General features: G+C 30.8%; 2 protein-coding genes across 2 annotated transcripts; both read right to left on the bottom strand.

Annotated features, from left to right (window-relative positions):
- Window positions 1-4,783: 4,783 nt before the first annotated feature.
- Window positions 4,784-10,863, bottom strand: LOC114196121 (DNA repair protein recA homolog 3, mitochondrial-like). The gene is made up of 8 exons (XM_028086653.1): window positions 10,597-10,863; window positions 10,437-10,494; window positions 9,855-10,072; window positions 9,350-9,437; window positions 8,370-8,542; window positions 7,239-7,385; window positions 6,110-6,244; window positions 4,784-5,673 (listed from the first exon to the last, which is right to left on the bottom strand). Exons 1-8 carry the CDS (start codon window positions 10,666-10,668, stop codon window positions 5,272-5,274), a joined length of 1,293 nt encoding a protein of 430 aa, XP_027942454.1. The 5' UTR covers window positions 10,669-10,863; the 3' UTR covers window positions 4,784-5,271.
- A 1,538-nt stretch (window positions 10,864-12,401) lies between these two features.
- Window positions 12,402-15,669, bottom strand: LOC114164754 (nucleosome assembly protein 1;3-like). Its single transcript, XM_028049510.1, has 11 exons — window positions 15,489-15,669; window positions 15,339-15,382; window positions 15,071-15,166; window positions 14,571-14,663; window positions 14,253-14,331; window positions 14,116-14,177; window positions 13,814-13,998; window positions 13,521-13,698; window positions 13,390-13,433; window positions 13,075-13,267; window positions 12,402-12,793 (listed from the first exon to the last, which is right to left on the bottom strand). Exons 1-11 carry the CDS (start codon window positions 15,532-15,534, stop codon window positions 12,725-12,727), a joined length of 1,089 nt encoding a protein of 362 aa, XP_027905311.1. The 5' UTR covers window positions 15,535-15,669; the 3' UTR covers window positions 12,402-12,724.
- Window positions 15,670-16,614: the final 945 nt, after the last annotated feature.

Consider the following 16,614-nt stretch of genomic DNA (forward strand, 5'->3'; position numbering starts at 1 on the left):
AAAACCGTCTTTTCTTGCAAATTTTTTTAACAAATTAGAAGGAAAAATCCAATGTAATATGATAATTTCTAGTAGTGAATATCTAATAAAATTTCTTATGACATTTATAAAAAAAAAATGTAAGATTGAAGAATAATTTATGTAATTAGATAAATGGTAAATTAAGAAGAAGTAAAGAAATATGGAAAGCGAAATTATAGGTGGTTTAAATGTAAAATAGAATCCTAAATTTTTTATGATAGTAGTAATTGGAAGTTTTAGATACGTAAGGGTTGTGGCTATAATTAAATATGATAAAATATGTTTATGTTCCTTAATGTTCGAAAAAAAAAATTGGAATTAATCTCTCTTCAAAATTTTGGATCAATCTAGTCTTTTATGTTTAAAATTGCATAGATTTAATCATTTTAATCAAATTTTAGTAAGTTTAACAAAATTTGGCTAAAATGACTAAATTAATGCATTTCTAAAATCAAAGAACTAAATTGATCAAAAAATTTAAAGATTGACTAATTCTAATTTTTACTTAAAATTAAACGGTTATATATAACCCCAGTAATAAATCCCCATTAAAATTAGATATTTTTGTAGCGTATATATGATTTGAATGAACTTAAAGATTGGAAGAATATGAATTCAACCTTAATTATTATAGAATTTAAGGTTTGTTTACGTTTTAGGTTTTATTTAGACTTAGCATGTAAACTTGTAAAGGTTTGAGTTTTGTTCACTTATCACACATTGACTCGAACTACATTCAACCAAAGTAAAATATCTATAGATTCAAATTTAAGTCACATAATAGATTTGTCAATTCGAATTTGCATCGCAATACAAGGGGTGTTTTTATGGGGAAAGTTTATTTGTATTAGGTTAATTTTTCGGGTTTAGGGATCTAAGCTCCAATGTTGCTTATATATTTACATTCTTTTTGCATTTAATCTTTTGACATTTTGTATAGATGAGTTGGAGTATCCCAATGTTTCATTGAGATTTTTTTATTGAAAGTAATTTCTTGATTATTTATGGAATCATTAATGCAAAAAGATGATTTAACTTTGTCTAATAGGCTTCGATTTCAAGAAAAAATGAATTCTTTCAAAATGTGGTAACATTTTTTAAGTTATTTGCACAAATATAGGTTTTGGTTGTAAAATAATCAAAGCATATATTGTACATGCTTCGGATATTTAAAGAACGAAACTTATAATGACGTGGTGACATTTTTTGAAAATATTTGCACCACAATTATAAGCTTCGATTATACAAATAAATAACCGAAGTCTATTCTTCTGCCTAGCACTCAATTTTTGGCAACGTTATTTTTCTACCACAACATTGTGCCGCTGTAGAATCTTTTTATCTCCTCTACACTTGCAAAAACCCACACTATCCTTTTTCCATTATAACTTAATAGGTCATTATTGATCTCCTCTCCACGTGAATCATTCTCCATTGCCATTGTTGATTGTCGTGAAACATCTTATTCTCCTCTCCTATCCATTTCCATTATTGGTAGCCACAAATCATCTCTTGTTGTTTGGAGGTTTGTTTTCCTCTTTCTCGAATTTGTTTTAGTATGTTTAATGTTTGTTCGCAATGAGGAGACACACAATGACGTATTTTGATCTTCGTCACAAGTTCATTAAGGTCACACCTTACTCCATTTCTTTAATCCATTTTTCACGCATTCTCCTTCCATTGTCCAAGCATTGCTTATTGTGTTGCCCATCTCGTACACGTCAATGTTTTTTTTTTTAATATCACATATAGACTTCGGTTCTGGAGGCAACTGAAATCTATCTATAAAGAATATGCTTCAATTAAGAACTAAAGCCTAAAGTCTTCTTTTTTTTACTTCACCTTGATATGTTTTAGTTAGAAAACATAGAACTATGAAAATAACCGATGTCAAATCTCTTTACTTTTCTGTACTAGTGAATGTTTATGATTCATTTGTACCGATTCTCTCAACATTTTTTCTAACAAAAAATCTAATAATTTTGTATTTTTTTTTATTTTGATTGGATGTGTTTTGTTTTTAATTTGCTTTTAAAGTTATTTATTTATTTCATGATTAATTTAAAAAATTCACAATATTTATAGGTGGTATTGATTCAATTTTTTCTCATGTCAGGGTTGATAAACTTGATATTATTGATTATAGAGTTTATTATATCAATGTTGACAATGTAGAGAAAAAGAGTTTGATATGATGATCATGAAAATATATTTTTTACTTTTAGTTATTTATTTGTTGTCACACTAAGAATTTACATTTTTTTCTATATAAATTTATTCATGTCCTACTAATTAACTACTTTATATTTATAAATTTATTATTTATTATTTTTGTTAAAAGGTTTTGAAAGGTTGAATTGGTGTATTATATTTTCATCGTATAATATAAATTGTTGCAAGTTTATGTGCATTAAAAAATATATTATATATTTCTAATATGGCTTGATAAGTTCAACTAAAATTTCAATTTTCATATTAATAAATGTTAATATATGAAATAAAAAAAATTAAATACAATATAATTTTACAGTTTAAATTTTAAAATATTATCAGTGAAAAATAACTCAACTAAAATCAAACTCTTACTAACAAATACAAATACCTAAATAAAAAAGTGCATGGCAGAATCCTAAAATTAACCATGTATGATTGAAATTAAAATTATTCACATAGCTGTTATATACAAAATTTATATTAATCTAAAAGTATTTGATATTTCATTTATATAAATTAAAAAGTAACTTAATATATGTATTTTAAAATATACTAAAATATAATTCATGACTCTATTACTATCCCATTGTTGTTTATTTTTAATAATATTTGATGAAATTTATATTGATCATTCCTCTTTTATATATATATATATATATATATATATATATATATATATATATATATATATATATATATATATAAAGGTCAAATATATATTTTTTTATCTAATTATTAATTCAATTCGGTCTACCCACTAAATCCCAGTCAAACTGGGTTTCTAACAATGTTAAAATGGCAGTATCATATATATATATATATATATATATATATATAAACAAAAACAAAATTCCTATCATCCGAAGACCAAACTGACTGGTTTAAAGCCACGTGTATCTCATACATTTGTTGTCGGTACATTAGTATGTCATATGAATTGGATTGGTTTTGAGGGTTAAACTCTTAAATATAAATTAAATAATTCTCATTGTTTAATTAATTGTGTTAAACTTTCTTAACAGATTTTTTAACTTTCCTATTTATTGTGTTCGTGTGATAAGTACTTGATGCAAGGAACTTTTCAATTACAATAAGATCAAGGTTAAAACTAATTTAAAATTTCTTGTATTGATTAAATATTATAAGGCTACTTAGATATGATAAAATGAATCCATATTAGTCTATTAATTATTTTTTAAATTATGTTTTTTTTTTAATTTTTATTTATGAATTAAAAGACGAAAGCAATTTACTAATCATGGCTAGTAGTTGACATGCAAGTCAAAACCAATTTTGGTACCTAATGTTACGAGACAGCCATTTTTGTTACAGGGACCATTGGAGCAACAACATTTGGCAATGAAAAACACACATTGATGGGTACATTCAGTTTGAATTCAAAAGATGGTCAAAATGATAACAAAGTCATATTAAATACCCACAATTATTTTGTACTTATTCTTAAGATTACAACGTTAGTCAATCAAAATTCTATGTGGAAAATCTGTTGTGAGCTTTTGAGACGGCGGTTTTGACTCTCCATCTCCTCCCAAATTCTTCAAACCTTTCAATAAATTTTTAAGACAAAATATAGTTTTTAGTTTCTCTCTTTTCTTCAATAAGATCTATTCCGAATCTTCCTAAAAGGTTAGGTCATGATTTTTCAAATATTCTGGACATCTAATACTTGGTAAATCCAGATACCTTTTATTTAAATTTTAGTAGAATTAGTTTTTAAAGTGAAATGTTGAAAACATTGATTATGAAGAGAAACCATGTTACAAATTTTTATATAATAAATTATAGTTTCTTCATTTATTTTTTTTTTTTTTGCAATATTTTTTTCAATATTTCATATTACTTTCCTTAAAAATTACTTTTAATTCAAATTTGACAAATAGGAATTTTTTTTTCTCTTAAAAATATTTATAGACAAGTTTCTTTAGTCATATCCATTCCAACAACTGATGAAAATTATTTCCTACCTTTGATGTAACCATGTTGAAAATACTTACATAATGGTAAAGTTTTAATAATCCAAGCTTCATATAGAAATGGAAATTTGTTAGATTGGACTAAATTCTTGTTATGCCTAACTGAAGGACACATTCGGAAGTGACGCATTTTCAGTTCATTTTTTCTTCATAACGCATCGTTGATTGCGCAGTCACTTCAAGTTTTCAAAGTAAAAGCTAATGATTTTAACGTTGACAAATTCATTTTTTTGCTAAATTATTAAATGTCACCGTAAAAGAGTAGGAGAAATAAATGCTACATTTTCAATAAAGAAACATATTTTTAAACCAGTACTAATAATAAAGAAAAACAAAAATCTTATTTGCGTACAGTGTCTAAACTTATTGTTGAAAAAACTACAGAATATAGAGACAAAGCTCACCTTTTAAGCTAATTTTACAGAATTAAATCAAACTTAAATTAACTTTCTTACAAAATTTATCAAAGCTCTACTCATTATTTCATAACATTTTATAAATAAGTTGTGTCAAAGTTGAATAATTATATAATCAATAGTGTTGAGATCAACATGTATACATACAAAAGCAGAAGTAGCTAGAATAAGCTTCTGCATCATTTTGTAATTTGAATTCATTGTAGATCATGACTTGCATCCAAACACAGCATAAGTCTCATATACTAAGCTAAAATATTATCACCAAGATATTCATCTAATAGTGTTGATTCATGCAAAATTCTTACAAGGAATACATATACACACAGAATCATATAAATGACTGAAGTTTTGATGAGCCTAGGGCCCTTGATTCCTCATCAGTCACAAAACTTAGATGCACCACAGGACTCATGATGGCTCGCATAAAATGACCAAAAATTTCAATTTACAAAGGCAATGTGCCTTATGCTCACAAGGAGGAAAATTTGTTCCAAACTAAGAACCATGTGGCATCCTTTTCACCTTGTTAGAGCCACCTTCATCTGGGACAGCCCTTCTGAGTAGGGTTTCCTTTTTGAAGCAGGGAAACTGCAGCACCCTATATTTTAAGGTTACTAACAAATTTATGCTTCTACAGCAGCAGCAGCATCAGAAGCAGTTTCATCAGTAGAATCAAGAGATACCATTTCTTCCATTTGTTCCATAACGTCTTCGATCATCACCTGCTCCTCCGGGTCAAGTTCCGGAGCCGCATTAAGAATCTTCTCCCTGAGCTTTGTTGCTAATTCTTGTACACTGTCACTGTCCACCAGAAACCTCTTTAGAGCATCCTTGCCATGGAAATTCTGGCCGTTATATTCATAAAATGAACCACTCTTCCTTATGAGTTTGTGTTTTATGCTCAACTCTATAACCTCTGCTTCTCTACTTATACCCTTGCCAAACTCAAGCTCAAACTGTGCAGTTTTAAATGGAGGGGCATGCTTGTTCTTCACAACCTTGACAAGAACCTGACTTCCCAAAGTCTGCAAAAGAAATGCCATTAAGAATAAGTATTCATTTTATATCATAAATTAGAGACTAATGTATTGTTCAAATCAATATTAAGACCTGCCGCTATGAAATATTGCACAAGCAGAGACCACATACAGAAGATTAAGTGTGAAAAAAAGAGTCAACAGCAGATAGCTAGTGAAGAGCACTGGTTTAAGGGTCACCATCAGAACAATCTTCCAATGCATCCAACAAAATATTATGTAAAACAATTTTGCTTGGTTTCTTATAAAGATCTGCTATCTAATTGTTATTTATAGTACTTGTGTAAAGGTACAAATTACAATGTATTAGAAAGAGAAGTGAAAAGTTCACGTATTTATTCATGCTTATTTGAAACCATGCTAGTTGAGAAGGCATGGGAATAGTAATGCAGTGTGCATGGAAGAGTTTGAAGATGATTTCTACCTCTTCCCCCTTCTTGATAAACCCAATTCTTTTGATATTTAGCCTCACAGAAGCATAAAACTTCAGTGCATTACCACCACATGTAACTTCAGTAGGACCACCAAATCCCCCAAAAGTAGAAATCTTTGACCTCACCTGGAGAAGCATACACAAGAATTCCCATAACTAAAAGGTAACCAGTTCTCTCAAGTCTCAAGTAATTTCAACAGAATTACTTATACTTAAAGGAATAGACACATTTTTATACAATATATGTATGAGTGTGTGTGAGTGTAAGTGTGTACAAACAGTAAAATCTAGAAACATGCAAGTCAAGAATATTCCCTGGGATCGAAAAACAACCTCAATCCAGCACAATCAATATCACAAATGCATAAACATTCCCTGGGATCAAAAAACAACCTCAATCCAGCACAATCAATATCACAAATGCATAAAATTGGTTAATAAGCAAATAGAAACTGGCACACCAATACTTCAGTACAAATAGATCAATATCACATTCAACTAATTTATATAATCAAGAAAACAAAAGTACATTAACACATTTCATCTTATTTTAGAGTTTACTGGGTCTGATATATACACCAGGAAAAGGCTAATACCATAACATATTCGAAAAAGATATAATCAGTTGAATTTGAATATATGGATATTCCAGGACACCATATGCATGTTGTAGTACATCCCTTGACCACAGCTGTCGATTATTTTATAGCTTAGCTTTTTACCTCTAAATTCCACAAATAAAAGCAGGCACTAAATCTTGTACTCACGCAGCTTTAACTGGGTAAAAAAGAAAGAGCAAGAAAATGTAGCTAGGCAAAAACAGTAAATAGGAAGGAAAAAAGATAGATAGGGAACAAACCTTTAATTTAAATACAACATAACAATCAAGAAAAGTTATAAAACATGATAATTACAACAGCAAACACGTAATAGTGAACCTAAAACCACATTGACTGTAAGACTGACCAATCTCAACCACAAATTAGAAAGCAAAGCCCTTTGGTTCAGAAGGTCCACAAAACATACTCAAAGACAAAGATGAAATGAGTACACATAAGACTATAATATCCATTTAACCATAGGAAATTTGATACCGATGCAATGCAACTGCAGCTAATACCTGGTTTATAAAAACCAATATACACTGTGAAAGAGACAAAGAGTGGCACAATTTCCGAAGAGCCTGACTCATCAACCTAGCTTGCATTGCCATGTGAGCATCACCCATCTCACCATCAAGCTCACCTTTAGGAACAAGAGCAGCCACCTATAAATGGAGACATAGCAAAAAGTTGTACACATTAGCTCAAAACTTATAAGAACACCAACCCAGTGAAACAAGATATTAAGTTAAAAAGAAAAACAAAAAGGCTGAAATATGATTTTAGTCCCTTTGAAATTAACATTTTTTATTTTGGACCCTATAAACTTTTATTTATTTTCATCCCTTATAAAATGTGTGAATTTTGGTTTTAGTCCCAGTAAAATATTTTTATTTGATTTTCATCCATCTAAAACTTTAAATCACTGTTTTTAGTCCCTAATACTCTTTTTAGGATAGATGAATAATATTTATTATAAGGATCTTAAAAGTTTTTCTTGCGGTAACGCAAGAAATTACAAGTTACAACACTGGTATGTTACTTGGAATAATCATTTAACCTGTTGTTCAACACATAAGTAATTCATTTGTGTCATATATTAGGGATAAAAAATGATCATTTTCAATTTTGGAAGGACACAAAAATTTCAAAGGGACCAAACTCACTCATCCTCCAGGGACTATAAACAAATTTAAGCCCAACAAACATGGCATAAAAATTTAACATCGAAGTTAGACGGGGTCTATGTTAGAAAATATGTTAATTGCAGAACAGTATCCACATCACATATTTCAGGCTCCCAACTTGCAATCAACACATTATTTTCTGCACAATATAGGCAGCAATAACGATTTCCAAGTGCATAACTAAGATTAGGGTTATTTCACAATGCATACATATTAACACACGTGTGTAGGAAGCACTGCAGTTGAGAATGAGAAGACTAGAAGTTGAAAATATTGGGAACGTATTTAATATATAAAGAAACATCAGTCTTTCAACATTTACCTTTTTCAAATTATTTAAAGCATATAAATGGGTGCATTAATGCTTCCACAATTCACGCCCCGTGGACATGTACACAATCAATAATCACACTTACAGAGTAAGTACTAATAAAACCAAAACATGAAGGATTCCATACTTACACTGTCAACAACAATTACATCAACCGAACCACTCCGGATTAAAGTATCCACAAGGCCAAGTGCTTGTTCACCACAATCAGGTTGTGAAAGAAGCAAGTTCTTAGTATTTACACCAATTGACTCTGCAAGTGTCTTATCAAGTGCATGCTCAGCATCAACAAAGGCACAGTAGCCTGCATAACAAAAAAACAAATTAATTAAAGAGATAACATAAAAAGTAAACGGTAACAAAAATATAGAGTCTTCTAGTTATCATTAAAGTTATGGGAACATAAATCCAGATTTGACATAGCTTCCCCTAGACAAAAGATAACTTCTCTGCTCAATTAACTTACACAAACAACCTCTTCTTCTGATACACCCGTTTTGGACTATTAACTGAATCTGGAAGCACATACAAATTGTCGGTATAACCTCAATTTCGACTAGTTTCTAAGTTTCACCAGATTTTCAACAGCTAAATTTATTCTTAAGACTTTCCAAAGGAAAGAATGTCAGGCTCCCTTAAGTTCATCAATGCTTAGAAAGAAGTTACAGATGGAAATTCTAAATTGAGCTGCATAAGTTGATACTTGTGCAAAATGTTAGATTCATTTTTAGCTCCTTCATTCACTTTAGCATTTTCTCCGGCAAGTGCTTGTTTAAAAGTTCATCAAAAACTGGCTAATAGTATAGAAGCATGGATTGATAAAATGAGAACCCTATCATGGATCAAAACACAATTTTCACTTTCAAACAAGATCAGTTAGAAGACTGCATTAGAACATGATTTAGACAATCATTAAAAAATCATAACAATAAAAATAAAATCATTAAAAATCATAACAATAAAAGCAAAAGGCAGCCACACAAAAGACAAAATGATCACTACACTACTTTCATGATCATATAAGACAAGTTGGATTGTAATTGTATATTTAAAACAACAAAAGGCAATTGACATTTTAACTGTCACTTTAAAAATAGCATATAAAGATAACCTCCTAGCTTTTGTGCTTCTGCAATCACATGCAAAGCAAGAGTTGTTTTCCCAGAAGCCTCCGGACCAAATATTTCCACAACACGCCCCTACACACATCAGTTACATAAAATTATCATAATGTAGCAGTTGCATAATGAAGCATAGAATTGTTTCATTCCTTGATGCTCTTCTCGATATATATTTATCCCAAGTAAGTGGCTAACATATACGGAAACTAAAATGCTAGCAACATCTCATAACCAAACACATATTTTGCAGTTATAGAGTAACTAACAAAATTAACAAGATATAATAGCCATATAAATTGATATTTCCAAAGACCAGATAAAGATGTATAATTATAATTGGCAAATACACAAAAAAATTGTAGAGAGAAATCTACCAAATTGAACCCCCACCCCACAATAAGAAAATGAAAAGGCTTTTTGTCATCAACAAAAGAACTCATTCAATATATTGAAAGAGTTCCCCATTAGTTCCAGTACAAAAGGAAAAAAAGATACCTTTGGAAGACCTCCAACCCCAAGTGCTATATCAAGAGCAAATGAACCAGTAGACACCACAGGAATATTTTTAGGTGCCACAGAACGACCAAGCCACATGATAGATCCCTTCCCATATGCAGAAGTGATCTGATCAATAGCTTGTTGTAAGGCCACATCTTTCTTAGACATGCCCTCTTCACCTGAGTCACTTCCATCTGATTTAGACCTCCTTTTTCCTTCAAGTGTATGAAAAAATTAAAAAGGCTATTAACTTATAATCAGCGTCAAACTCCAAGAAGAACCCAAAAAATCTAAAAAAGAATAAGTAATATAACAAAATGTTACAGGAAGAAAAAGACAGCAACCCCTAAGCCAGCATCTGAACTTACTAGGACTAAAAGGCACAAAACCCATGCAATAAAAACAAGTGAAATGCACATTTATTTCTGCTTCTGCTTGGTTCAGAGCAACAAATATCGAACAAAGTATGAGAGTCAACACAAAAAATGAACAGGCTTGGTGACTCCAACAGAGAGATTCCTTATTCCACAATCTTGTATTAGACAATAAAACCGAAATAATAGTTTAGAAAACCCTTACGAGTTGAAAAGTTCAACACTTGAGACGTGCCCAATAGTCCTGGCTTGAAGCAAAAGCGCTGCAAGCAAAAGGGTGCCAAAAAATCATCATCATTCATTCATGCACCAAATAACTTTTTTAAAACATATATATTCTTTAAAAAAAACATATAATGCATCACCGTCAGAAGGTCGGAATGGAAGAAAGAACATTTAAGGAGGGAAGAGTTAGCGGTGCGAAGCAGCCACGCCATGGAACAGAGGCCCTAAAAAGGAATAATAATTTGTTTTTGCTCACAAATGAAGTGAGCAGTGTCAGTATCTGAAGTAAACTAGAATGTCTTTTTCCTCTTCTTTTTCTCTTAATTTTATATTGCTGCAATGAATTTAGGGTTTGCTTTCCCTCCATTTTCAATTTCCATTGCCATTGCCACTGACTGCCAATTTCCTAGGGAACAATTTTTTTTTATTTTGTGTAAGGAAAGGTTGGGGTGTGTACATCTTTGTTGGGCCAGGCCCATGAAGTTTCACTGATTTAGATCTTTTATCGAGTTCACATAAAAAACAAAAGTATATGGTATTGTTATGTACTGAATTTTATTCGTAAAATATGGTGAGGTGTAAAATGATGTCCCTTCATTTGCCTGCATGACTTTTAAACATTTAATAATTTATAATTGTTTTCAAAATTATATCTCGAGCTCTATTTTACTTGTCAATCTTGTACGATCTTAAATATGAATACTTCTATTTTCGTTTATGAAGTTCAATATCAATGGTTTCCCTTTTCTAAGCGCGAATTGTTTTGTATTAACCAGGGATTATGAATCGAGATTCAAATGGTAGCCGATAAGAATATTAAGGCGACAATCCATTAAAAATGAACTAGGCTAGGAAAGATACAACAATGAGTTTATGAAGATCTTTTATACAACTCACTTTCTTTACCTACATGAATTTCAACAATCCTCTGGTATTTACAACTCTAAATAGACCTCTATCTCATGTAAAAACAAATTGGTGCCAGTTTTACCAAGTTTTCATCTATTTGCATGATTTATCAAGTATCATCCTAATTTTAAGTGTATCCGTTCGCCCATTCAATGGAAAGTACTTTATATGTTCTGATAACATTTGGTCCAACTATTGTTCACTTCCTTCGTAAACAAAATAACTTTTATTTTCATGGATTATAGAGAGAAAAAGTTAAAATTCATGAGCCATTACTTTTTATGCACCTATTGCAACTGTAGTTTTTATGCATTATTGATGGAGGGGATGGAAATGAGACTTGGGCTGCACTACAGCTTGCTATCAAGGGTATCAGAATTACTGCTGTGTGCACTTCAGTTAAATATTGTAACTAAGCCAATTCATTGGCGACGGTTTATCTTGTATCTTCACTTCAGCTTCAAACATATGTCAACTACACCTTATTGGTTACACAATAGCCAGCACTATTACGCCATAATAATACCGAATCCAGATTCTCCACTAATTTTTTTTAATGTTATTCTCAACATTAAAAATATACTGATATTTTAAATATTTTTTAATATATTTTAAAACATTAAAATTAATGATAATGTACAATAGAAAAACGATACACAAAAAAATCAACACAAGAGGGCACCAGGACTCTATTTCAACACAAGAGTACATTTAATGGTTTGAGGTCTCTATTTCAATCGTATTAAATATCCATCAGGACTAGATGCCAAATATATCAATATAGTCTGTTCACTATTTAATTCACGTAGTGACGTTGATACGGTACAAGAGGGCATCACGTCACTACTTCTATTTTTTGTCTAGTCATTTTCTTGAGGGTGAAAGTGTACAACTTCATTTTCTTAAGTACTAAAGTAAATATTGCCCCATCCGAATCTAATACGTTAAACACCATAAATATATCATTTAAAATGGAGTGCTGCGTTTTTTTTTGGAGAAATAACATGAGTAAAATGTACTTTCGACGCTATACCAATTCATATTAAAAACAAAATTGTGTATAAAAATTTAACCAAGATAAATAATAACCAAAGCACACAACCTATAAAATAATTCAGTACCCGAAATGAAATCCAAAGTCCAACATAACAAATCGCAGTACCCCTGACTATATATAATAACCACATTCTCTCCAAATGAATGGAAAAAAAAGAAATGATAAATAAATTCAGACTATAGGATCTAGGGAGGAAAATGAATCAAAGGACCACCCAAAACTGCACGAAATTGAAGCCCATCAAGCACCATAGGACCTCAAAAATACCCATCAGCTGCATAACAACACATCAAAGAAGTAAATTACTGCTGCTTGCACTCTGGAGGTCGCTCACCCTGCTGACCATCACCAATCTGTGCCCTTCCACTCTTCTGAAAATCAGAAATACAAATGCGGTGACCAGAGTAATGAAAAATAACGAGAAAGTTAACTACACAATACCAAACAAAAAAACTTAAAACAGAAAACATTATGTGTCCATGAATAATTTCATTCAGACCACAATGAAAATATCTCACGTTAGAGGCAGATGACTGCAACATGCCAAAGGAAATTGGTAACAATGCAGGTGAAAAACAAATGCATTAATTCAGGTCCCAACCTATCAAATAACAAAACCAAGGTTCAATACTCCAAATAAATTAAATTATACCTTCTTTTTGGTCTTACTGTCTTCTTCCTCTTCCTCGTCGTCATCATCATCTTCATCTTCATCCTCCTCTTCATCCTCCTCATCGTCATCTTCGTCTTCATCATCCTCCAGGTCTTCAAACTCATCTCCCTGAACAGCCTCCCCAGTAAACCAAGATACAGCATGAGGGATAATTTTGTCCCTTATAGTTGACCTAAACAAGAATACAGATACAAGGAGCACCACGTTATGCTTAGACAGCGTAAGATAATCATGCAACTTGTTCAACAAAAAAGTATAAGGCTCGTACTAATGAAAAACATCAATCAAGCTTACCCAATGTCATAATCTTGTTCCATCTGATTCTGAAGTTCCTCAGCCTGTAGAAATAATGAAACTATTATAACAATACACAAAAGTTTCGTCTTTAGTTTTAGATTTCAGTTTATTGTGACAAAATGCCATACCAAATCTTCATCAATGTCATCATCATCTTCAGGAACTTCTGGTGGTTTGAAAAAATTGAAGAAGCTTTCACAGTTTTCAGTTTTGGTAATTGGTTTAGCATTCTTTGCACCCTTCTTGGGCTTTTTCTTCAACACCTTCTGAGTCAAGCATTTTCCCGGGTACCATTCAATTTCCGTCCTATTAAAAAGGGTAGCAACCAAAAGTTAATCCACATCAAGCCTAACCCTTTGGACAATACTGTAAACAGTGTAAACACATTACATAACACCATCATGTAAAATGAACACCATACCCAATTGCTTTCTCCAATATAGGTTCATCCTCATCAATCATATGATATGTTTTAGTCAAGACAGAGTTTGAAAAGTAAGGATTGGTATCAAAAAAGAACTCAAGCTTGAACCCTTTGGGGTCATCTATCCGGCTCCACTTGATGTCTTTTAGAAACTTGAGAGCACCTTCATCACGCTCTGAAATCTACTCCACAAAAAAAAAAACAGTAAAAGAATCACTTAAAAACATAATTTGAGTCCAACTAAAGATGTAACTTCGATGCAAAACTAGGAAGATTCAGCGGGTAAGAAATTGACTAACCTCTTCAGCCAACACATCATTATTTTTCATTGCATTGAGCCAAAAAGAAGGTACTCCTTTCTCTACAAATCACAAGCAAATTGATATCTCAGAATTGAAACAACATAATAAGGAGACATTTTATAGTCTCTACTCACCACTATCCTCTTCTGATCTGTCGGTTGTTTCATTTGCTGCCTCTTCCACTTCAGTAACACCATTTACTATTTCATAGCGCTGCATCCATTTATTAATAAGTTCATTGACAAGAATATTACATAAAATCAAATTATCAAATTATTATCCAACACAAATCAGAATGAAGAATTTCAAAATAGATTAAAAGATCATTAATAAAAACAAAAGATGCCTCAATTAGCACCAAGTCTGGAATCTACGAGAAGCATGTTATGGAAAACAGAAAGATAACTTAAATATCACATGCATGTCTATACGTTACAGAATACTCAGGATACCTTGGTGTATAACGGCTGATACAACTTTTGGTACTTAGCTTCAAGAGCTTCTCTCTCCTTGAAGAATTCTGCCTCTAGTTCATCATGTTTGCCCTGCACAATCAATAAACATTAAGAAGCTGGTACTACGCAACAACACATTCACAATAGCTAATTTAAAAATAACAGATTAATAATGGAGAAGCTCATGTGAAAAACAATTAGTGAAAAACAATAAAAACACCAATTCAAAATATTACAAAAAAAACTCAACAATTATTTTACCTAACATAATAAATACAGATAGTCAGGGTAAGGTATAAAATATTTTAAAAAAGAAGTTTACATCATCGCAAAAAAGTTTTGCATCAAGTCAAAGCTAACTTCTGATTATACAAAAGTTCAACAAAAATCAGAAACTCAACAAATCAGTCCTCCCCCAAATTAAAATTTGAAGTTAAAAAATATAAGTAGTCGAGAAGAAGCAGCATCAATACTGAAAAATTAACAAGAGGATATACCTGAATCTCTCTAAGAGATTCAACACGCTTCCTGACGATAGGCGATAAACTCTCCAGAACATCCGAATGCTGTCCAGCCAGACTCTGTATCTTACTCTGCAAACAAATTCAGTCCCGCAAAAATCATATACCAATAAACTAATCCAAAACTCCAGCAAACATAAAAAAACTTGTATTCTGGATAGGCAAGCAGAAGAATCGTTATCTGTAAAACTTTATGGAGAGTAAACAAATTCGATTTCAGGAACTGCAAAACAGTAAAGCATACCTTGAGAGCACTGACTAGATCGGCGCGATTGTCTTCGTTGAGGGCTGCACACGAAAACCAAACGAACTCAGCAAATTTGAACTGAAAAAGAAGATTTAGAAAGGAAAAGAAAGAAAGAGAGATGAAATTGCGAGAGGAAGGAGAAAGAACCAGAAGTGAGATCGGTCATGGTGATGTTATCGTTGTTGTTGGACATTGAGAAGAAGGTTGAAGAGGAAAAGAGGGAAACAGGAAGAGAACTAAAACCCTAGAAAGAGGGGAATGAAGCAGGGTTTGACGATGCCGTCGAATCTTCTTCTCCCACTCTTTTTAAACACAACACTCCTTACCCTCACACTATTATTATTTAATACTACTATTTTATTTTCATAATTAAATAATTCAATGTGCTAAAAAAAAAATCTTTCCAAAATTTTCACCAATATGCCATTTTTTTTAAAAAAAAAAAAGGAAAATTATCCAACTACACTTTTTTGAAAAAATTTACTCAAGTACACCTAACTTTGTAGGTTAGAATTTGGGTTCTGAGATCGAATTTGAATCTCAATTTGGTATTCTTTTACTATAAACGTACCAGAATTTGTAGGGCTCGAATTTCTATATAAATTGAAAATTATATAAAAAATATAAATTTCAACAAATTTAATTCAAATATAATAAAAGTAAACTAATATCGATGTTTTCAATTATTACATGGAAAATGTAAACTACTAATAAAAAATCATATTATATTAAAATTAATCAATTTTATCAATAAATTTTGAAAATACTTTAAATTCATTATTACTATTAATTAAAATTTATTAGTAAATGTGTGATTTATTATTAAAAACAAATGTATTACATTAAGTTAGATGATAGATTATTATTATTATTGTTACTTTTGAGAAATTGCAAATTTTAAAGATGTTGTTTAAAGAATAAATAAATTATACTAAATTAGTTGTTTGAAAAGGATTTGTCACAGTTATTCATCATTTAATATTATGTAAAATATAATTAATCACTAACATAAATATATTATAGTTAGAACAAATATTATTTAAGAATAATTATTTGCAGTAAAATTTTAAACAGTTTATTTAGGCTAATATTATAAACATTAGTTTAATTTTAATATTGATAATGTGGTAAATTCATCGTTAAAAATTTAAAACATACTCTAATAATAAATTTAATTTGCAAATATATTTGTATATTTGGAATCAAATTGATTAATGGTAGAACATTTACTATTATATTAGATTTATTGATTATTAGAATGATAAATAATTAT

This window comes from Vigna unguiculata, chromosome 9 (assembly GCF_004118075.2).
Source record: "Vigna unguiculata cultivar IT97K-499-35 chromosome 9, ASM411807v1, whole genome shotgun sequence".
NCBI lineage: Eukaryota > Viridiplantae > Streptophyta > Magnoliopsida > Fabales > Fabaceae > Vigna > Vigna unguiculata.